Source organism: Barbus barbus, assembly GCF_936440315.1.
Source record: "Barbus barbus genome assembly, chromosome: 15".
NCBI lineage: Eukaryota > Metazoa > Chordata > Actinopteri > Cypriniformes > Cyprinidae > Barbus > Barbus barbus.
This window is the reverse complement of record NC_136743.1, coordinates 22983533-23006541: the sequence shown is the minus strand read 5'-3', so window position 1 is coordinate 23006541 and position 23009 is coordinate 22983533. Positions and strand designations below refer to the sequence as shown.

General features: G+C 36.6%; 1 protein-coding gene across 6 annotated transcripts; it reads left to right on the top strand.

The window, feature by feature from the left end:
- The first annotated feature begins 9972 nt into the window (after positions 1-9972).
- On the top strand, positions 9973-22768 carry LOC306881225 (metal-response element-binding transcription factor 2-like). 6 transcript variants are annotated; one of them, XM_079435213.1, is made up of 16 exons: positions 10046-10248; positions 10726-10927; positions 13628-13709; positions 14063-14098; positions 15161-15253; positions 16074-16174; positions 17195-17343; positions 17509-17604; positions 17696-17764; positions 18453-18576; positions 18665-18732; positions 18812-18982; positions 19099-19198; positions 19345-19403; positions 19519-19593; positions 20925-22768. In XM_079435213.1, exons 1-16 carry the CDS (start codon positions 10244-10246, stop codon positions 21301-21303), a joined length of 1809 nt encoding a protein of 602 aa, XP_079291339.1. In that variant the 5' UTR covers positions 10046-10243; the 3' UTR covers positions 21304-22768. The 6 variants fall into 6 exon arrangements, with proteins under 6 accessions (XP_079291341.1, XP_079291340.1, XP_079291339.1 ...); XM_079435212.1 differs by having other exon boundaries at positions 19486-19593; XM_079435211.1 differs by having other exon boundaries at positions 14063-14137.
- Positions 22769-23009: the final 241 nt, after the last annotated feature.

The window sequence follows — 23009 nt, the reverse complement described above, 5'->3', positions numbered from 1 at the left end:
ATTCTTAACACAGTGTTCCAAATGGTTAGAAACATGGTGTGATGATAAAAGATAAAGTCATGTGGCTATTTAGCATTTATGAGTACAATAAAGACAGCAGGTTATTTTGGTTCTAGTTTTAATCGCAAATGTGTGTATAGAAAAAACAATATATTACATTTTCTAGATGACAGAGACCAGTGGTGCACAATTACATGTAATGACCAATTATATATAACAGAGGTCTTCAACCCTGCTCCTGGGGACCCACTCTCCTGGAAAGTTTATTTCCAACCGGCTTCAGCACACCTGCCTGCAATTTTCAAGCAGTCTTGAGGAGCTTGATTGGCTGCTTCAGGTGTGTTTGATTAGGGTTGTAGCTAAACTCTTCAGGATAGTGGGTCCCCAGGAACAGGGTTGAAGCTCTCTGATATATAAGACTCATTTGTTAGATTTTGCGCTGTTGTGTTGAAGATGGATGAGGCTAAATTCAAAGCACTGACAGACTTTAAAAGATTTGGAAAGATACCTCAGGGTCTTTCCGGACAAGATAAGTTTATATTTCTAAGAAGTGCTAAAAGCTTCATTTTTGAAAGTAAGTAATGTAAAATGTACACCTGGATTTAGTGGCTTCACTGGTTGTTTATAATTATTTTTATACTTTTTAGATGAAGCTTTGTATTATATTAAAAAAGAAGGTACTTTGGCAAAAGTGGTCAGCACGAAAAAAAGGGCCCAAGAAATTTTTGAAGAGCTCCACAGTAGCCCAATAGGTGCTCACTGTGGCATTCAAAAAACCCTGGATGCCATAAACAAGCGCTTTTATTGGCCTGGTATGTCTGTGGACATAAAAAAAAATGGGTGAGTTTAATATGTGAATCCTTTCGTCATGTTTCCATACATCTATTATTCCATCAAAACTGATTTTGATAATATATTTTAGGTCAAACACTGTGCTGCTTGTCAAAAAAAGCAATGTTCTCTGAAGAACCCAACAGAATATACCCCTATCGTGGTAATTCATGTTTTTATGAAAAACATAAGGAATATTTTTGTTACAGCAATTTTATATAGTAAACATGAATGTTTATTAGGTGGCACAGCCTTGGGATATTGTGGGGATGGATTTAGTGGGAACGCTCACACCAACGAAAGAAGGCTACCAGTATATCTGTGTGATGGTAGATTACTTCACAAAGTGGTGTGAGGCTTTCCCACTGAAAACCAAATGCGCAGAGGACATAGTTAAAACAGCCTGCATAGTTAAATTGTTCTACAACTTTGGTAACCCCTAAAAGACTCCTAACAGATCAAGGCACTGAATTTGTAAATAAGGTTAGTGCTTTACTTTTTATTTGTCTTTTATTCCATTAATTTTTCTTCCTAATAAGTAAATAACTGATTCTTACTACTTATTTGTCAATGAGATTTGTGTTGATCTGTACACAGATCAATCTGGGTGTGTGCCAAACTCTGGGCATTAAGAGAAATCTATGTGCGCCATACCATCCACAAACAAATGGACTGGTTGAGAGACTCAATGGCACAATTCAGAGGTAACACACAGTCCATATATATATATATATATATATATATATATAAAATATGAGACCATTTGTATATGGCAATATAATTATTTTTTTTTTCCTTTTTACAGATGTTTAAGAAAGTTGGTAGATAATAGGCCATGGGCTGATTATTTGGAGGCCACGATGTTTGGTCTGCGAACAAAAAAGCAGATAACAACACAATTTTCCCCATACTTTCTGCTATTTGGTCGTGAGGCTAGGTACCCATGTGAGGTACCAGACACCTATGAGTTAGGCCCTATAGTTAAATATTTGGACATTTTTCTATTATAGTATTTTTTTTTAATGTATAATCATGATTGTCCTCTTTACTGTAGATCAATGAAAGTGTGGAGGAAATGATTCCAGAGGAGTGCATTTCTGAATGCATTAAATTGCAGGACAGGTTGTACCACACTGTTCAGGAGAATATGGCACAGGTGCAAAAAAAAATAAGAAAGAGGAAACTGGATCAAGGAGAGGCTGTTGTCATGCAGGTTGGGGACAGAGTCCTGAGGCAAAACAAAAGTCAGCAGAGAAAGGGGGGTAAATTTGATCCTGATTCTTTGGCCCGTACACTGTCACTAAAGTTGCCAAAAGCATAGACATTGTGGATGACCATGGAAAACTATTTCCCAGAGTTAACCTTGATCACCTGGTACACTTTTTAGAAGATCTTCCACCAAAAGCTCCCAAAGTCACCTCACCCATCACAACCACATCTTTCCCTGCCACAACTATTCCAGTCCCTCATACCACCTGCTCTAGTGCCCCCCAGCCTGCACCCTCCTCTGGTGCCCCCTGTCCTGCGTCCTCCTCTGGTGCCCCCTGTCCTGCGTCCTCCTCTGGTGCCCCCTGTCCTGCGTCCTCCTCTGGTGCCCCCTGTCCTGTGCCCTCCTCTGGTGCCCCCTGTCCTGCACCCTCCTCTGGTGCCCCCCAGCCTGCGCCCTCCTCTGGTGCCTCCTGTCCTGCGCCCTCCTCTGGTGCCCCCCAGCCTGCGCCCTCCTTTGGTGCCTCCTGTCCTGCGCCCTCCTCTGGTGCCTCCTGTCCTGCACCCTCCTCTGGTGCCCCCTGTCCTGCGCCCTCCTCAGCTGTGCCTTGCATTGGTTGTATGTATCCGCCTTTTAAAACCTTTAAAAATGTAAAGATAACAACATCCTTTTATCATTAGCGTTTTTTTTTTTGTTTCTTTTTACTATTTTCAGTATTACAAGACATCTGGGCAGGAAAAGTAGGAGGAAGACTGTGGAGCAAAATAGATCCATATAAAATATTTACCTGGGATCTTGAGCGCCTCCAACCTGGGGAGAAGCTTGAGAGTGAGGTGAGCAAGTCTTCACACAATTCCTAATAATTCTTCACTCATTTGGACTTCATCATAATGCTTTTTTTAAAGTGTGGAACTGACAAATGATTGAACCACTGTCTTGTGCAGGTTATCAATGCCTACCTCACTTGCATAACAAGCAGGTATGCAGGAAAGGCATTTGTCATCGATTCATTTCACATGACAAATCTGTGGAATGGCAAGGCCACTGAAATGAAGAAGGTAAACAAGCTTGCTTATTTTGATATGTTTATCGTAAATGTTCATGTTTCATCTGTAATTGTCTGTGTACCCATAGATGAATCTGCAGGTACAGTATATGATTTGCTGGTGGGCTCTGTAAACGAGGGTGACCACTGGACACTGCTGGTTTGTTTCACTCTATGATGTCTGTTGTTCTATTACACTATAAGAGAGTGGATTTTTCATTTAAGATTGAAAGTTAAATTCAATGTCTTGCCAGGCAATATATCCTCAGGAAGGAAAGATAATTTATTTAAACTCCTGTGGAGAAGGCAGCAGGAAAGTTGACCACTGCCTTAAGGCTGTTAGGTGAGAAATTAAGAACCCTCATCAGATAATGGTTTATAAGTTGTATACAAATTGTTCTATCTTCAATAAAAGGGGATTCATGGACAAAAAGGGTTTCAAGGGTGCCACATGGAAGTGTGTCAAGTTACCTCACACCCTACAACCAGATGCCCCTTCATGTGGGGTGTTTGTGTGTAAGGTAAGTAGCTGTAAATTGTTTTTATAATTGCATTATACTTGTCCTCCCCCCTCCCTTGTTTCTAGTTTGCAGAGGCACTTCTTCTGGGGGAAGACTTGATCTTGATCACAGATGCGTGAAGACCTGGGTCTATTCCTTTTGAATGAATCAGGTTTTTCTTCATTATATTAAAAAGGGATGATGTATTACATGTGATTAAAGAATATAATGTCACCTTGAATACCTTCCACATAACCTCTGGATAACTTGTGCCTGGCTTGTGGAGAACAATATCCCCACACACCAGAGAAGGTAGACACTTGGGTATGTTAGATTATTATTATTATTATTATTATTATTATTATTATTATTATTATTTATATTATTATATATAAACACTACAGTGTATTTTAAAGTAGCACTACCATATTCATTCATGTGTTGTAAATCTTTTATTGTTTAGATTGCATGTGACTCTTGCAACGGCTGGTACCACTGGGACTGCATAAACAGGCCAAGTTTGGAGGCACATTTTATTTGTCCGGGATGTCAAGGCCCTATTTAAAAGTGTTTTTTGTTTGTAACCCCCCCCCCCCCCCCCCCCCATCCCATTATGTCTTGTCCACATACACATTTGTACATAAAACTTAACACCAAATTTGATGTCTTTAATGTATTCAGCATTATAACTTAATTTCTTTATAGTAGTAACTGTGCAAATGAATATGTGGTATGTTACTTTAGCTACTTAAATCATGTGAAATGATTTTCGCTAAGTACTACAATCTGTTATTTACCAGCTGAACAAGCAAAACTAAATATTGCATCTGATCTTTATGCCACCTTATATTTGTATACAAGTTATCAAACAAAACTTTAAAAGACCCTGGAAAGGGTTTATAAAACATGTTAAAGGCATATCCCAATGACAGGCAGGCAAATTAATTGCTGTAATCATGAAATCAAACGTAACATATGCAATCTACAAACTATTGTGCTCATATGAACAAAACTTCAAAAGCTAAAAAAAACAACTAAACAAAAAATGCTAAATGAGCTTGATCGCCACTGTCACTGAAACATAATTAGGCTACATTACGTAAAACTTTCTGTACGATGACGATCCTAGAGCGCACTAATATTTTCAGTGGCGCTTTAACGCGAAACCGCAAACTCGCGCCCAGCGTCACCGACAATCTCAGACACCGAATATTTCAGAACACCGGCCGATATCCTTACATATTATTAGACTCCACGAAGACTACTGTATCAGTTTATATATTAAGAATTACTGTTATTCGAGACGTCTTGGTTGACACCCAGCGGCTAACACTTTCATGTGGAGCTGTTTTAAAATAGCGAGACAGCAGCATGTCAAGGGCTCACATGGAGCTATTTTTGTGCCAATATTTATCAAACAAATCCAGTGTTTTGCAAATAAACACAATCTGCTTTGCAAAGAAAAACTCGACTTTCAAACAAACGCAAAGTGATTTTCAAATACAAAACTCTTTGAGAGAAAATGCAGAGGTATGGACAAATATATGTATTGTGTGTTGCAACTGTGAGACTCATTTGCCTTTTTATGAGGAAACTTGGCTTGATTTTCTCACAAATGACAGGCTGATTTTCTCACAAATGCGACAGGCTGATTTTCTCACACGAGTGCGGGAAGATTTTCTCACATGTGCAAATGAGCAACTTTCGTTTCCAAAACAGCAGATGGCGCTGGTGGTCAATTTACGCTAGTCTCCCAAGACCTGAAACACCTCTTTACCTTTTCAGACCAATATGAGTGGGGAGCAGGTGAGTTTCTGTCTAACTAGACCTATAATTAACCATTTAGATTTAGATTTTCACAAAGCGGCCCTACTACAGTGTCAGTGAAATTCACAACAAGTGCTGTAAAGTTCATGGTGGTGGTGATGGCGCAGTGGATAAGACACATGCCTTTGGTGTGAGAGACCCGGGTTCGAATCCACTGAGACACCAATGTGTCCCTGAGCAAGACACTTAACCCCTAGTTGCTCCAGAGGCGTGTGAATATAGCAATTGTAAGTCGCTTTGGATAAAAGCATCAGCTAAATGAATAAATGTAAAATGTAAATGTAAGTTGTTAACATGATTGATTAGTTCAAAAATCAGAGGTGACCTGGATAAACATTTAACTAGGCTGTCTTTCCCTATAACAACTGATCCATTCTCCGTACCTCTTATCCTCTGTTGGATCGCGGGATATAGAATATACATATATATTGATACAATTGTTCAACATTCACAACGATGCAAATGTATAATAGATAGCAACAATATTGTGAACCAAAAATGAAAGCTTAGACAATTTAATTTAGTATCAGATATAGTAATATCACCCAAGAGGTCATTAATTATTCATAAAAAATTTTTTTAATGATGTAACTGTGCAATCATTTGTCTAAAATAATTACGTATTTTTTAGCTTAGCAAAATTATGAATATTTATTTTCTGGTGTCACTCTTGTCCTGTCAGTTGGGGAGAAGGATCAAGTGATAGGATCACGCTGATATAATACTAAATTCAGCATTTTAATAAACAGTGGTTTAATAAACAGCGTGCTACACGGGTGAAGACACACTCTGGACAGCGAGGACTCTTCTAGGAGTGACTCAGATGAAGAACGTTTGCATTTTAAAGAGCCACTAATATAATTCCTGATGGTAGCCTTTTATTCTTAACTTCATGAGTTAAAATGTTGCTCGGCCATATATAAAAACTACATAATTTTAGTTCAATTTTTCCAAACAGGCTATTGTCAGACTAAAATCTGCTGGTATATTGGTTAAAATATGAAATATCTCCTTACAGGCCACTTTTAGTTTTAAATGTTGTACAAAGCATGTATATTACTATATATAAACATAAATATGATAAACTATGATATCCCTTATGAAAATTAAAATTGTTTTTACTATTGTAAAAGTGTGGTAACCATGTTTTTTTGCAGGTTACCATTTAAATATAGGCAGCTTTACTACAAATACCATCATATTTATTTAGTAAAACCATGGCTAATTTTCATAAGGGATATTAATGTTTAGATTATATTTTGGTACATTTATATAGCTGAATCCCAATAAAGCTCACCTGAACTTAAACTAGTTTGATTATAGTAGCCTATTTGTATAATTAGATTAGCCTACTCCTCTCAGTAGGTTGTCTATGTGTAGTTTTATACTTGTTTAAACTTTTACCGCAGAGGTAGCCTACAGCATTTCTCTCCACTGTAGGCTGTTTCAACATATATACAGTAGAAGAAAGACAATAAATCTTACTTGACCTAACGTAAAAATAAAATTCAAAATGCTTTCATTTTTGGTACACAATATTGTCGCTATACACTATACATTTGCATTTTAGTATTACGATATATTGTGACACGATATATTGTTATACCCCTGCATTGTTTTGAATGTTGAACAATTGTATCAATATATATGTATATTCTATATCCTGCGATCCAACAGAGGATAAGAGGTACGGAGAATGGATCAGTTTTTATAGGGAAAGACAGCCTAGTTAAATGTTTAGCCAGGTCACTTTTGATTTTTGAACTAATCAATCATGTTAACAACTTTACAGCACTTGTTGTGAATTTCACTGACACTGTAGTAGGGTCGCTTTGTGAAAATCTAAATCTAAATGGTTAATTTTAGATCTAGTAAGACAGAAACTCACCTGTTCCCCACTCATATTGGTATGAAAAGGTAAAGAGGTGTTTCAGGTCTCGGGAGACTAGCGTAAATTGACCACCAGCGCCATCTGCTGTTTTGGAAACGAAATTTGCTCAATTGCACATGTGAGAAAATCTGCCCGCACTCGTGTGAGAAAATCAGCCTGTCGCATTTGTGAGAAAATCAAGCCAAGTTTCCTCATAAAAAGGCAAATGAGTCTCACAGTTGCAACACACAGTACATATATTTGTCCATACCCCTGCATTTTCTCTCAAATAGAGTTTTGTATTTGAAAATCACTTTGCGTTTGTTTGAAAGTCGAGTTTTTCTTTGCAAAGCAGATTGTGTTTATTTGCAAAACACTGGATTTGTTTGATAAATATTGGCACAAAAATCGCTCCATAGGCTCAAGTGCGCAGGCGACCTAATGTTGTGCTGTTTCTCTTGAGCGAGCTGTGCGTCATGTTTACTCGCGCCCTCTATTGAACAACATACACATAACACATGTTCTGACGTATGAACACCTAACCATAAACATGTTCAAAACGCAAGTTGCAGCACATAAACATGCACATTTAATGTCTTTGCGCGCTGTCTGTATATTATTACTGTACATGCTTAACGTTATATTCTAAGGAAATCTAGATCTTAATTTTATGAATTCTATTGAAAGAGTCTTTTGCCTTTTTGGAAGCATTTTTAAGCTATTTAAATTTAGAGTTAAAATTGATCTTGCAAGTGTTTTGATGTGCTTGCATATGTGCTTATGCAAGATTAATTCAAGCTTTTATATTATAGTTAACTCTGAAACCATAAAAATACATGTTTGTTACTTGAAATAAAATACATGTTAAATAAAATATTTGTCAAGTTGTCGAGTTTATTTTTGTACTAAAATAACCGAAATAAAAAAAGTCATACAAATTACAAAAAACACACAACAAAATTACTAAAAATCTAGGCCTAACTAAAATTACAATGAAAATGGAAAATATAAAATAAAAACTCATTTCAAATATGAATAAAAACTATAATAGTATCTCAATGATACTAAAATTGAACTGAAATAAAGGCTACAAGTATAATATGTAAAGGAATGTACCGATTGTGCATGCGCCACCTTAGATCTCTAAATAAATCTTTCTCAAGGCTTAATCAATGTTGGATTTGAAAGGACAAAGTCTGGTTTCATTCCTATAAATGGCCTTTAATATACAGAGGACTATGGTGACATTTAAAAATAAAATAAAGGAATAAGTCATCAATATAATAATTCAAACATAAAAAATTTGATAATAAATCACTTAGGCCTATTAAATCGACAAGTTAATACACACATTTAAAATTGTTTACTAAATTTATGTTTTATAACATAGTTAAATAAAGCCATTGATCAAAAACTTAAAACTTAAAACTTATATTATTACATTGAAAAATAAGGATTATTTAAAATGATTTTAGAGGCATGTAGAAACAAGCTAGCCGTATTATTTATCTACTTTCAAAAGTTTTCAGTGCTGCCCAATGTAAAGATGTTGTTACATTAGTAACTTTCATCAAAGGCTAGCATGATGGCTTGTACAATGCACCATTTGTATTCCTGGCGAGGCTCGGCTTCATTCGTGAGGCCAACTTAGAGGTACATAATGATACATTCAGCTTGTCAGAACACAATAATATAGTGATATATGTATGAGTTCAGTCTTTAAAGGTCTAAAATAAAATTGCAACTACAACACTGTAATACCTTTGAAAGTAAGCAGATTGTCATCTATTTGCTATATATATTTTTCAGGAAAACCTGGTGGCCTTGTGTTATATTGCATATTACCATTTGAAATTTTGAAGACACAGGGCTTTACATTCATGATATATTGAATGTTGCCTTTAGGCTGATATTGCAACCAAAAACACTAACCAAAACGTTGATAATTGTTACAATGAATTATATTTTAGCTAGCTGCAGTTAGGCTATAAAAAACAATTATACACCATGCAGTTATATATAGCTACATGGTGTGTAATTGTTTTTAACTGGTTATATGTTGGTTTTGTTGTTTAATTTGGCTGCCTAGGACACTCCTGGAAAAGATTCAAGATTCAAGATTCAAGATTTTTATTTGTCACATACACAATTATACAGAATATAACCAGCAGTGAAATGTAGGTTTGAGAAATGTAGTGAACAGAGATTTTAATCTCAGTGAGTCTTTTTCCTGGTTAAATAAAGGTACTACTAATTATATAAGATGGAAGAGATTTTTAAATATCAGATAGTTACTTTGCAAAATATACATATGAAATCTTTTAAGAAATGTAAAATAATGGTTAAGTTTCACTAAATGCGTCAATTGGCCAACTATTTTAGTACTTTTGACTTGATGGTTACCCCACTTTACATTTACATCTATTTAATCTAAATTTTGACCATTTAATAATGCGTTTTAATAAAGTTTTTTAACTGCATGAAACTAACATTAATATAAAGATCACGTGTTTTAAATTATATTTTTAAAAGATGCATTTTTTATATTCGCGGACATATTTATTTGTCGCTGACACAAATAAAACATTCTGATCATCTAAATGTTAATATAAAGTGAAAATATTGAGGCGGAAGTGTAATGGGACAACGAAGCGCAGAGTTATGTGACGGTGAGAGTGAGGTAAACATCCTCCCACTAACGCTTTTTCAAATTTGTGAGGGAAAGTGAGTCCGTGCGGAGCGCGAGCGCGAGCGCGTCCCACAATGCACTCGCCGCTCAGCGGGAAAGCAAAATGGCGAGAGCGAGTGAGCCAAACCAGCCGTGTACCACAGTGTAAAACACTTCATACTTAGATTCATCTCCCCAAAGCAGCACCATCTCGATTTACAGCGGAGCGCCTGCTGACCGTTTATGGTGTAGTTCTTCGAGTTTGTGAGGCATTGTAACCCGGGAAAGTGGCCGAATGAGGTAAGACAGATCCAGACAGGATTCAATCTGTTACAATAAAACAAGGGGGTGTGTGGGGGGCTTTCATCTCTCTCTTACCAGCAGGTAAAAATTACTGGATTCAAGCATACGTTTTCTGATTCCAATGAAACAAACTCTTTAAGCTTTTGAACGGGAGGCTTTTTTTTTAAGTCACATTGTTTTGAATGAGAATTCCTGTTAGCTCCCTCCAGCTATGCTGCTAACAAAAGAGGCTTTTTGCTTTCTCTGTCATTCTGTTCACTGACCAGCCAATGCAAAGTGCACTCATTCCTATAAAAGATCCTACTCTGCTTTTACATGTGAAATGCCTCTAAAACCAGCTCTAGGGTACTTTGAGACTACATTTTCAGCTTTTTTGTTTATTTGAGCATGTCAAATTTGCATTTTTTTTCGTTAGTGTTAAGCAAAAGTTTGGTTGAATCAAGTTTTTCATGAGGTGTTTTGCTCATTTGACAGAGACTCAGCAAGTGCAGATAACCTGGCCGCCCATCAAAAGTCAACTCCAAATCGCCAACACAAGTCACCGGTGCCCTTGTCACAATTTACCCTGAAAGATGGGCTGACTGACACGGCCAAACTCGCCAGCAAGTTTGAAGAAGGGCAGGACGTCCTGGCCCGATGGTCAGATGGCCTCTTTTACCTGGGAACTATCTCCAAGGTGTGTACGAGATCTTGTACAATCAGATGATAATTATTTAAAAATATAAAACACAAATAAATGGAGATCATGTGTTGTTTTGAGTGTACTACATGAAAAGAATTTAGTGGTCATTATACAAAAATATATGACTGATCAGAATAATTTACTGAGTTAAGGAGTGCATTACATGGGTTTTAGAAGTAAAAATCCCATTTAATGTCTACACAGGGACATACATTTTAAACTATAATGTTAAACTGTTAAATACAGACTTACTGTTAGTTATGTGGTTGTTAATCAATGGTACATGCTTTTATTGAAGACACCAGCTTACTTCCAAGCGAGAACTACATTACCCATGATTCTACAAAATAACCTACCAATAAGAGATTCACCAAACAATAAATTACACCAAAAGAGCTCTGTAGCGCCCACCCACTCCCATGAAGCGCTGTGAATGATGCAACTGTCAATCTCCCTGCTCTTTTAAAGTAAATATTTGTCTACATATACATATTTTGCAATAAACATAAAATACATCTTTGCTACATATAAAATAAACATCTTTAATAGTTTTATGTCTGTTGTTTTTTAATTTGATAGTCATTAGCAGTGCTTTTTAAGATTGTAGTCTTATCCCTCATTAAAGCCTTTAAGTACACAGTCTTGTACCTCTATCTTTTTGTCTGATATTCAAATACTCTTTTGCCTCAAATCAAGCTTTGTAAACGTTGTGATTTGCCTTTTAGTGGGCGGACATTAACCCTTGTGCGTCAATTAAAAAAAGTTACACACAGGTCCGTAGTGGACAAGAATGTCTGTGTCAAAAAACTGTTGAAGCTTGGGAGCACAGACTTAAATTTGGTCTCATTTTAAAGAAGGCCCATGGCAGATTATTGTTGAAGTAAAAAAAAGTTTAAAAAGTGAAACAAAAAAGTTATCGAGGTGTAAGTTTAGGAAAATGATTTATGAAGAATATTTTATATAAAATATATATTTTATGAAACATGTTGAACTCTTGCTGGACCAGCCAGAAAATCAAAGCCATAAATCTAAAGTTGTGTTCCAAATTTGAGGTTGATATCTCAAAAAATTAGCTTTCAGTAAGGTTTTGTTTGGGCGCAGTACCAAATTTTCCCCATTAGATGCCAGCAAAACTCCACTGGTGCACACAGTGGTTGGATTTGTGATTTGCAGTAGAGTTTTTCTCTCTCAAATATTACAAGAACACACACACTTATTTTATGACACGCATACAAACCACACTCTGACATCCATACCAACACACCCATGTAATTATAGCTGCATTGTTTATCTAATTGGCTCTATAATATGCAGAAGCAGAAAAAACTGGAATAAAGTGAGTATTTGCCTTCTAGGCCAAACCTGAAATTAAATTAAAGCCTTGCCCACAGCCTATTAACAAAAATTGCATAATTTTACAGTTAAATGGCTCTGCGATTAAAAATAGCAGTTTTAATGCATTTCAGTGGGGACATTTTTGTCCTTAAGGTCCTGAGAGGAGCAATTTTGTGTACCTAGTGCAAAATAGATTTATTAAAGGAAATGGTAAAATTCCAATAAAAATACACACCTCGCAAAATTGCTAGCCCGACGTCCAGGGGCTATTGCGTTTTCCAGTCGGGCTACCAAAATGTAGGCTATCACTAACCCTGCCCGACGGGCTACCTTAAATACAGGGCTACTGCGGGTCCTTAAAAACTCTCAATTTACTTGTATAAAATTTAAGGCCATAAAAAGTTTCAAATACGTTAAATGGTATAAGAAAAGTCTTAATTACAATTTCAAGAGGTCTTACAGTTGGAACCAGTTGGATACATTTGGATTAAACTTCAAAAGGCAATGATGTCATTGAATAAATATGAGCACTGCACACACAAAGTCAAAACACGGCGCAGATGTCTTTATGTGAATGTGTCTCTGAAGGGAACCGTCTGTCCTCAGAAACGTGTTATTGGCATTTTCATTTCATCTTGCCTATAAAATGCCTGATAAAGCAGCGTATATGAGCCTGGTGCTGCTTTGTGTACAGCCGTTACCGGGGAAGCCGCTATATTTGCTCCTAAATCGCCACCATCTTATGTTCAGATAAATGCAAATATCGACCCATGTTTTTGTGCAGCAAAAGTTAATGTGCCTTCTAAAAATCTAAACAATTAAGACAGTAATATTTGTTTTAAATTAATATAATATGTTTGACGTGTCCCTTTTCATAAAAGTGGTTTAAAAGCTGAAATGCCATTTTATACGATTTTTTTTGTGAAAACTTGTATCTAAACTGTAAATCATGTCATTTTATGGCTTAAAATGTTACCATAGACATTGTCCAACCCCATTCATACGGTGTTCATTTTACTTGTGCAGCTCTTAAAAAGGTTCATAAATTGCCTTAAATGGATTTTTTTAAATTCTGCAGATACCCTGTAAATAGTGAAATCCAATTTTCATTTATATTTGTTGATATTTGTGTATTGACCATGTTTTTGATTGACGTTTAGACTTATCTGATTTTCTATATTTAAAAAAAAATATTTTTTTATCTGGGCTAGTTAAATGAATTTTCGGGCTACCAAAATCCAAAGAGTACCTGCCCAAAGGGCTACCAGGGATTTTGAAATTTTGTGAGCCCTGCTATAACCAGAAAGAATGTGTCTATCTAGATTAATCAGAACTTCTTTTGATTTATGCTTTCCACAGATAGATAAACATAAGCATCGCTGCTTTGTGATTTTTGAAGATCAATCTAAATCCTGGGTTCTGTGGAAGGACATTCAGACAGGTAAATACAATCTTTTATATTTTTTCTGATTAAAAAAAAATTCAGATGCCCTGTTACTAGTCTATTGTGTCTTGATGGCATCTCTGAGGTGAGTTTTGTAATGAGATCTTGAACATCCTGACATAGATTTATGTGCACCATCCACTTGGCTGATTGTAATACTGGTTCTCTTTTACTATAAAATAACATTTCTACTTTCCTTCTGGTCATTTTAATAGAAGATTGGTCAGTTCTTCTATTATGCTGCTGCTTTCATGCTGTCTGATTTGTGGTTTTGCTGTTTGCCGCCTTTTGGTTTCTCTTCCCTATCTCCTTCATTCAGCCTGAGTTATCTCTTAATTTGTCCCTGACAGTTGACAGACCTCAGAGTCTCCAGGCTTACACAAACCGTAAGTCCCACATCGAGCCAGGAGACAAGAATAGGGAAGGTACCTATGGCATCTGTCGGTGTATCGTTAATGCTTAGGCATAAAATAATTTTTCTCATAGTTTTATCTTCAGTTCTTATTTGTTTCAAGTGGCAGTTGCAGTGAAGTATTTCACGGTGGTGTTCACCATCAGTTTCGGCTGGCAACTATGGCATACCATTCCCCCTTTTGTGATCTTAAGTAGTTTGAACAATTTCCATTAGTAGTTCAGAAATATTCTGGAAGAATAACCCCCTTTAGTCACTTATGGCGCTGTCCACCTCTCATAAATGTAGTCACTGGGTCTCATTCACTAAGTATGCATGTGCACAAGTTGCATATGAATGTTTTCAGAAACAAAAAAATTATTCACCTAAAACTTTTGTACAAAAATTTATTCTAAACCTAAAAAAAATGTAGGAACAACTAAAACCATGCATGCAAAAAGCGCATACTCTGGGTGTCATTATCTTCACGTTAAGATGAAATGTATATTTTGTCTTATTTTTTACATATAAAATGAAAGAATAAGAAAACGTGTAACAGCTCGAACATCAAGGTTTCTCTAAATAACAAAGCCGTATGTACAGCTGCCTAATGAGAGGTCTGTAATGTGAATGTGTATAAAAAATGTTTGTGTTTGAACTTGCTTTTTAGAAAAGCACATTGCGATTGCTCAAAGATGTTGCTTCTTTAGAGGGTGCTAAAGTGACTAAAGGCTGTAAAAGAAAGGTTGTGCGTAAAGCCTTTATATGGAGATGGTTATGGGACGTTTTATTCAAATGGCTAGCTAACCTCTGGCTTGCTTATTAACCTCTGTCGCTTATTTGGAATGCTCCAAATTTCCAAAACATTAGAATGAGATTCTGAACAAATTCATTTGCGTATACATGTCTTGTGAATTAGGTGGAATTTTTGTAATAAAGTTCTCCTGTGCGTACAAATATGAAATAATCTACGCAATTAGTGAATGAGACCCATCTGTAAAGGACAAAACGGGTCACGTACATCTGCACACTTAATTTTCTTTGTTCCTTCTTTTAGGGGACAGTGGAGGGGAAATGCTCTGCTCTATATGCCAGAATGAAAGCTCCGAGCCCCCCAATGAAATGGTTATCTGTGACAAATGTGGACAAGGTAGACTGTAACTATCCTACTTGTAAATCTGAGTCACTTCACACTAGGGCTGAACGATATATCGTTATCGTATCTATATCGAGATATGAACTTTCAAGATATTACTATCGAAAAAAGCAACGATATAGACGATATAGATTTCCCCTCTCCACGCTCGCCCCGCCCTGCATACAACTCTGGCAGTCACACAACGAACATCAGTTTTACGAGTGCCCTTGAATGCACCGCTGAGGTCCCTATTCGACCGCAAACTTGTATGGTATAGCTCTGGAAATTCAGACACAGAGAATCAGCTGTTCATCCATTTTGAGTTCGGCGCTTGTTTGGATGCCCCGTTTCTATTGGCCGCGCGGGGAAACGTCACAGAGCGCAGCGGCAAAAGTTGAACTATTTTGAACTTTGACCTCGGCGCGCGCGCAAGCTCGCCGCTGGTGCGCTCCGCTGCGCGTGCGCTTTGGTCGGCGCAGCAACTAACCGCCCTCGCGCAGCACAAGCCATTGAAATTAATGGGTTTCATAGCGCAGCGCATGCCGCGTCCTGTGTGTGAAAGGGCCTTTACGCCGTACGAGTCGACGTCCACCAGTGAGTTCTTAAAAATAAAACTACACTTTCCAAATTTTTTTGTATTATGATGTTTTTATTTTTCTGAGAAATGCTTGGTTTTCACCGAACCCGTAGTCATATCGTATCGTATCGATATCGAGATATCTGGCATGAAAATCGAGATATGAAATTTTGTCCATATCGTTCAGCCCTACTTCACACAACAATATAAGGGATTGAGTTCCCTATTTCACCCTTGACAATATCTCTTCTTTAGGATACCATCAGCTATGCCACGCTCCCATAATCGACTCCAGTGTCATTGCCTCTGATGACAAATGGCTGTGCAGACAGTGCGTGTTTGCTACAACAACAAAGGTTTGTTGATGATGACACGTTCACTCCTATTGAAGGAATATATCTAAAGTGCATAAAAGCCAGAGGTGTCTTTCTTCATCATGTGAAGAGTAGAGATGCACCGATTGCTATTTTTTTTGGCCGATTTCAAGTGTGACCTACCAATACCGATTTTTGCTGATTCAAATTTTCTTTAAAGTTTATTCAAAATATTGTTGCAACTGATGCACAACATTCATTAAGGGTTGTGGATGTGGGATTAGTTGTATAAGTGAAGTGAAGTGACATTCAGCCAAGTATGGTGACCCATACTCGGAATTCGTGCTCTGCATTTAACCCATCCAACGTGCACACACACAGCAGTGAACACACACACACCGTGAACATACACCCGGAGCAGTGGGCAGCCATTTTATGCTGCAGCGCCCGGGGAGCAGTTGGGGGTTCAAGGGCACCTCAGTCGTGGTATTGAGGGTGGAGAGAGCGCTGGACATTCACTCCCCCCACCTACAATTCCTGCCGGCCGGGGACTCGAACCCGCAACCTTTGGATTACAAGTCCGACTCTCTAACCATTAGGCCACGACTTCCCCCCCATAATATATGGAATATAAGAACACTTTGTAGTCTTCTCTATAAGGTACAAAATTAACCTTTTGCTGCAACTGCTGGATGAATTAAGAAAAAAAACAAATTCCCATGCCTCACCAAGACTGTATTTTTTGGAAATACAGTAAAAAGAATAAAATTGAAATATCATTACAATTTAAAATAACTGTTTTCTATTTTAATTTATTGCTGTGATGGCAAACCTGAATTATTACTCCAGTCTTCAATGTCACATACAAGTTTTGGTGTTCAAGAAACATTTCTTTTTATTATCAGTGTTGAAAATGGTTGTACTGCGTAATGTTTTAGTGGAAATCATGATACTTTTTAAATCTCCAGAGTTCTGACTCCACCTTAGAATTGAGTGATATATACATACTACAGGCATGCTTATCTATCATGAATTGTTGTGGTTGTATCTCTGAAATCATAGAGAGGCGGTGCATTGAAGAAAGGGCCAAATGCCAAAGCCCTACAGGAAATGAAGCAGTCTCTGCCATACGCCCTTGAAGATTTAATGTGGGACCAGGGCCACAAGACCAACATCCAGCAATGCTACTGCTACTGTGGAGGGCCCGGCGAGTAAGTGCAACACACAGACACTGTTGCAGAAAACAGTGTTGGTTGATATAGTTCTTCTTAGGATAAACCCCACTACTAAGATCAGGCATTGGATCATAAGTTGCAGATGATTGCAGGTACAGAACGGCCCCAGCGGAATTGTAATGACTCTTTTTCCTCCCACAGCTGGTATCTGAAGATGTTGCAGTGTTATAAGTGTAAACAGTGGTTTCATGAAGCCTGCATCCAGTGTTTTCAGAAGCCCATGCTCTTTGGAGACAGGTGAAGTACTGCTCTCCAATCATTTGATTAAAATGAAAGCCAGTGCTTGAAGTTTTGTCATTTAATTAACATTTACCTTCTTTATTCTCAGGTTCTATCTATTTATTTGTTCTGTTTGTAATAGTGGACCAGAGTACCTCAAACGTTTGCCTCTGAGATGGTGAGTTTTTTTCTTTTAGTTTTTTTCCAATTGGTCGTTACTGGCAATTTAATTGTTGATGCTCATTTCTTCTTTTTTCCATTTAATATTAGCTTGTAATTTAATCTACTGCTTAGATAAAATTTATTTTAAAAACACCAGTCATTTAATAACACTGTTAAATGTATTCTTATTTTTTACATAGCACATTATAATGTTGTTTTAGCTAAATTTCCTTGTAGCATTTAAAAGTGGTAGAGCATTGCGTTAACAGCGCATGGGTTCAATTCCCAGGGAACACGCATACGGATAAAAAATGTATAGCCTGAATATACATGTAATTATACTGTAAGTCGCTTTGAATAAAAGCGTCTGCTAAATGCATAAATGTAAATATAAGCCGTTATTTGGATTATTGGCCAAAACACAAAAATTATGAATATCCATTTTAAATTCTGTTGTCCACATTTACCTGTAGAATTTAAAATAATTAATAATAATTTAATAAAAATGAACACAACCTTTTTTAATTTAAGACAATATATCAGTTATCTGCTGTAACAGGAAAATAATTTATCTTCTTATTGATATCAGCAAAAATTTCTGTGCATCCCTAACTTTTTTTTTTTTTTTTTTTTTTTTTTTTTTTTTATAAATAGTTTCACAGAGGAATTATTTGTTCCATCACATGCGTTGTCTTCATTCACAGGGAAGATGTTGCACATCTGAGCCTCTATAACCTGAGTGTAATTCATAAAAAGAAATACTTTGACTCAGAGCTCGAACTGATGACTTACATCAATGAAAACTGGGACAGGCTTCAGCTTGGCGAGGTAATGGTCTGGATAGTCATTGTAATTCCATTAGTTAATCAGCTAATGTTAATGTCCCTTCATTTCATTTATGGCTTTGTACCTCCAGCTTGCAGATACCCCAAGAGCAGAACGATATGAATGCATTCTGGAAGCACTTAACAGCAACCTTAACATGTGAGTTTATCTGTTTGCCCATCATGGGCATTTTACCCTGAATGAATATATCTTGTCTTTTTACCCTGGTGGGTTTTAGGTTCATGTCAGGGAAAGAGATAAAAAAGAAGAAACATCTGTTTGGATTACGAATTCGCTTCCCACCAGCCCCCCAGAATACCGAGCTCCTGTCAGGTCGAGAGCCGGAGAAAGCCTCCCATGAGATCAAAATCAAAGGCAGGAAGTCCACCAAACCCCCTCATTCATCCAGGTTAGTCATCGCTTATTTAATTCTATTGGTTTAACTGTCGTGAACATATCTTATGCTGTACTCTAAGCTACAGTTTAATTGTTTTTTTATTTGCCTTAATTTTGTAATTGTTTTAGCACTGTCACTAATGGAGTGAAGAAAGGAAAGAGGAAGCATCACACACACTCCTTAGAGACGTTGGGCAAACTGAGAAGATCAAGTGAACTTTTGGCACAGGTAAAGAAGTGAGATTAATTTTTTTTAATTATTTGCTGGTTTTGTTTCATGGTTTTGTTTATCACCTACAAACATCTTAATTAATTTGGACATTAACATTTAGTTTAAAAATTTTTCTTTCTTTTTTTTTTTTTTCTTTAATGCAGAATGATGGAAAGTTTCCAACTCTAGACAACAACTCACTGGACCTGATGGCTTCAAAAAGGTGAGAAAGGGATTAACACAAAATGCTTTCTAGAAATTGTTGAATTATCAAAATCCACACTTTTCCCACTGCATTTTTTTAGTGCTAAAAGTGAAAAATCTTTGCCTTCATCAAGTACTTCAGATGTTGAATCCATTGGTGCCACCAGCACCAGTGAAACTACCTCAACCACCCTCTCAAGGCAGTCCAGGTGATTTATTTTTCATTTCATTTTCATGACAATTATTCATCCTCAGTATGTGATTATACAATTTAGAAGTTTAAAAAGGGCCAGAAAGATGTTAATGCTGTTACTCATCACGGACACATTAAATTGATCAAAAGTTACCGTAAAGACATTCGTCATGTTACAAATATTTCCATTTTAAATAAATGCTGTTCTTATGATCTTAATATTCATCAAAGAAAGAAAAAAATCAATTTAATATTCAGCCGAAGAACCGTTTTCAACAGTGATATTAAGAAGAAATATTTCTTAAGCATGAAATCAGCATATTATAATTGATTGTAAATGATCATGTGAAACTAAAGACATGAATGTTACATTTTAAAATTTATTCAGATAGGAAATAGATTAAAATAGAAAACTTAACATTTTAATAATAAAATAAAAAAATAGCAATTAGAATGTTAATTTATAATATTTCATTTACAATATTCCTGTTTTTACTTTCCCCCCCCCCACCAAATGCATTCTTGGTGAACAGAAGAGACTTCTTTCAAAAACAAAATTTTACTGACTTCAAACTTTTAAATGGTAGTGTATATTAATTTATTAATTATTTGTTTCAATTCATACATTTTATACATATGTTTAAATTAATATAATTGATAAATATATGCTTATTTTCACTTTTAAAAATGCTTTATTACAGTAATTTTGTGAGTTTGAAAGTCATGAAATGTATAAAAATTTAAAGGTGCTGTATGTAGGATTAACTGTCCAAATTCTAAATATTGGAGAGGGTTTTTTTCACCCGGCCCCTCCTCCTTAGACTTGACGCACACGCAATTGCCGGATTGACGACACCAAAAGGAACTGACCCCTTTTGTTTGGCAGCTTCCATGACTGAAATGAACGACGCTCTGTTTTCTGCCGACTGGTAACCCAGGGTGCCGAAATACAATTGGGTAAACTGGCAGTGGACTAACAGAGACAGACATTCTGTCCCGGAAAGCATATTTTCAAATGAGAATAACTGACTGTAGCATTGTTTTTCAGATAAACAAGTATGTTAACGTAGCATGTTTCTTAAATATCTGCAAACATATGGTATTTTTGTGCTTTAGTAGAGTCAAAAACTTATATACAGCACCTTTAATATACATTTCTTTCTAGGTTTTATTTTTAGCTAGTCTATTTGTGCACAATAAAACTCTGGTCTCTTTTACGGACGAGGTTCAGATAAACCTAATATTTATGATGACCTCTATCAGAGATACAGACATTAATGCTTAATTTGTTCAAAAGCAGATTATAACTCTTATTCTGAATGATATGTGTACCATGTTCATCTCTAGTTTGGGCAGTCCGAGTGGACCACGCACTGGATGCTTATGGCCCACTGTCACGCAGCCACCGATTAAGAGACGCCGGGGACGTCCACGACGAGCACTGCAGCCCTCAAATCCAGAGATTCCGCCACCCTGCAACGCAGAGCTGCAACCCAGCAACAATGTTCCTGAGCCCAGCCCCCTCCCCTCCTGCCTCTACAGCGGCATGGACATCATGCAGGACCCCAACACCCAGCTCAACCACCTCAAGAGTTCCATCAGCACTTACTTCGGAGCTGCAGGACGCCTGGCCTGTGGGGAGAAGTACCGCGTGCTCGCTCGCCGTGTCACTAACGACGGCAAAGTACAGTACTTGGTGGAATGGGAGGGCGTCACTGCCTCCTGAGCTTCATATGGGTCTAATGTACTTCATTTCTTGACAATAAATATGTAACCCATAAGGAGAGAAGAGCAGTGATTTTGCCCAAATGTATATGGTTGACTGAGATAGTTGAGGGGCCTCAGGACAATAATGAAGAGATGGGTCTTTGTAAATTTTTGTGTATGTGACCTGTCTCTGTGGAAAGTGAAACGGACTGCCTTCACATGGACTGGATTTACACATTGAAGGTGGCTGTAGTTTCAGGTTTAGGACATAATCAATTCACTACTATGTGAAAATAACCCAAGTCCTTGCTTTTTTGTCTCTAATGTGGAGGTGCCTTAAAGGGTTGTGAAACAGATACTATATATATATATGCTGCTGGAGACAGAGGATTTTTTTTTTTTTTTCCTTATTCAGTTAAACATTTTCTCAGCTTGAATTGCCAAGAGAATAGAGTCAGTGCTATTGTGAATAGGGCACTTTTATTTACATTTCAAATGATTGCACATAAGCTCTCATCCTGCTCATCCAGTATTGCGTCATCTCAGTTTAAACAGCCTAGCTTGTGAATTTGATTATAAAATGAGATTATGATGTTAAAAAACAATGGAAAATTGTTCATTCTTCTCCTGCCACAAAACAAAATTAAAATATGAGTAGCATTAATATTTACATAAAATACTTTCTGAGACATTCCACATTCCCAGAAGGCTAATCGAAGGTTTTTTTGTTTATAATTTTGTCTCGATTTTTGTATATCCTCCCCTTAAAAAATGTTAATACCTGCCATGGGAATTTAAGTTCTAAAGGTTTTTATTTTTAGGCTAATCACGGTTTTGTTTTTTAAATTCTAAATCGGATGTCTAATTTTTATTTTTGTGACTGAGGGATAGTCTTATTTGTATACTTTCTGTTATACTATGCAACTAATTCAACAGACTTGTGTATTTCTGTTTCTTGCTGTATTGTTTTTTGCAGCTTCAGCTTCATGTTACAATCCAAAAACAGCAGCAATATTTTTGTTACAATTGACTCGGGCTTTTTGTGGTGCTATTTATTGCTTTCAGACAGTGCACACTAACAAATTGTCAATTCACATAAGCACTCAGGTTAATTTACACTGTAAGATTTGACAGGACATCCAAATGAGATTTTCAGTTCTCAGCTTTGTATTTTCATACATTTCTAAAATTCTAAAGTTGCATGAAATTTTAGGTGGAATGTTTTTTTGACCTGAGAATGCCCTGTTCTCAATCATATTATCTAACCACTTGCAGAATGTGGAAGTAGTATTGGTATCAGGCACGTTTTGGACTTCAACATTAATACCTCCTGATTTTGATACAAACAAATCTTATAAATATTAAGCTCTTGTTATGTGTATGAAGCATTATTCAGTTGGTGTACCAGTGTTAGGAAAGCTTGCTTTGTATTTTCCTGGCTTTGAGCAGGCTCCTTTAGCCAAAGAATAAAGATCTAAACCCTTATCAGTGTAATTAGACATCTTTTTTAATGCTTAATAAAAAAAAAATACTATTTAGCCAAAAATTACAGAAATAATTTAAAAAATGTCTATGGCCCTGCTGATGTGTTTGCATATTTATTTACTTTATGCATATTCAGTGTTGGGAAGGTTACTTTGGAGATGGAATAGGTTACAGAATTCATTATTTATAAAGCACATTTAAAAACAACCCAGGTGTACAGATCAGGAAGCTCAGATAAGA

Excerpts from the sequence above, each read along its gene's own strand:
- LOC306881225 (XM_079435210.1), top strand. Across the intron at positions 15,254-16,073 it reads CTGTGACAAATGTGGACAAG|GATACCATCAGCTATGCCAC; the intron begins GTAGACTGTAAC and ends TCTCTTCTTTAG. Across the intron at positions 17,605-17,695 it reads CCCATGCTCTTTGGAGACAG|GTTCTATCTATTTATTTGTT; the intron begins GTGAAGTACTGC and ends CTTTATTCTCAG.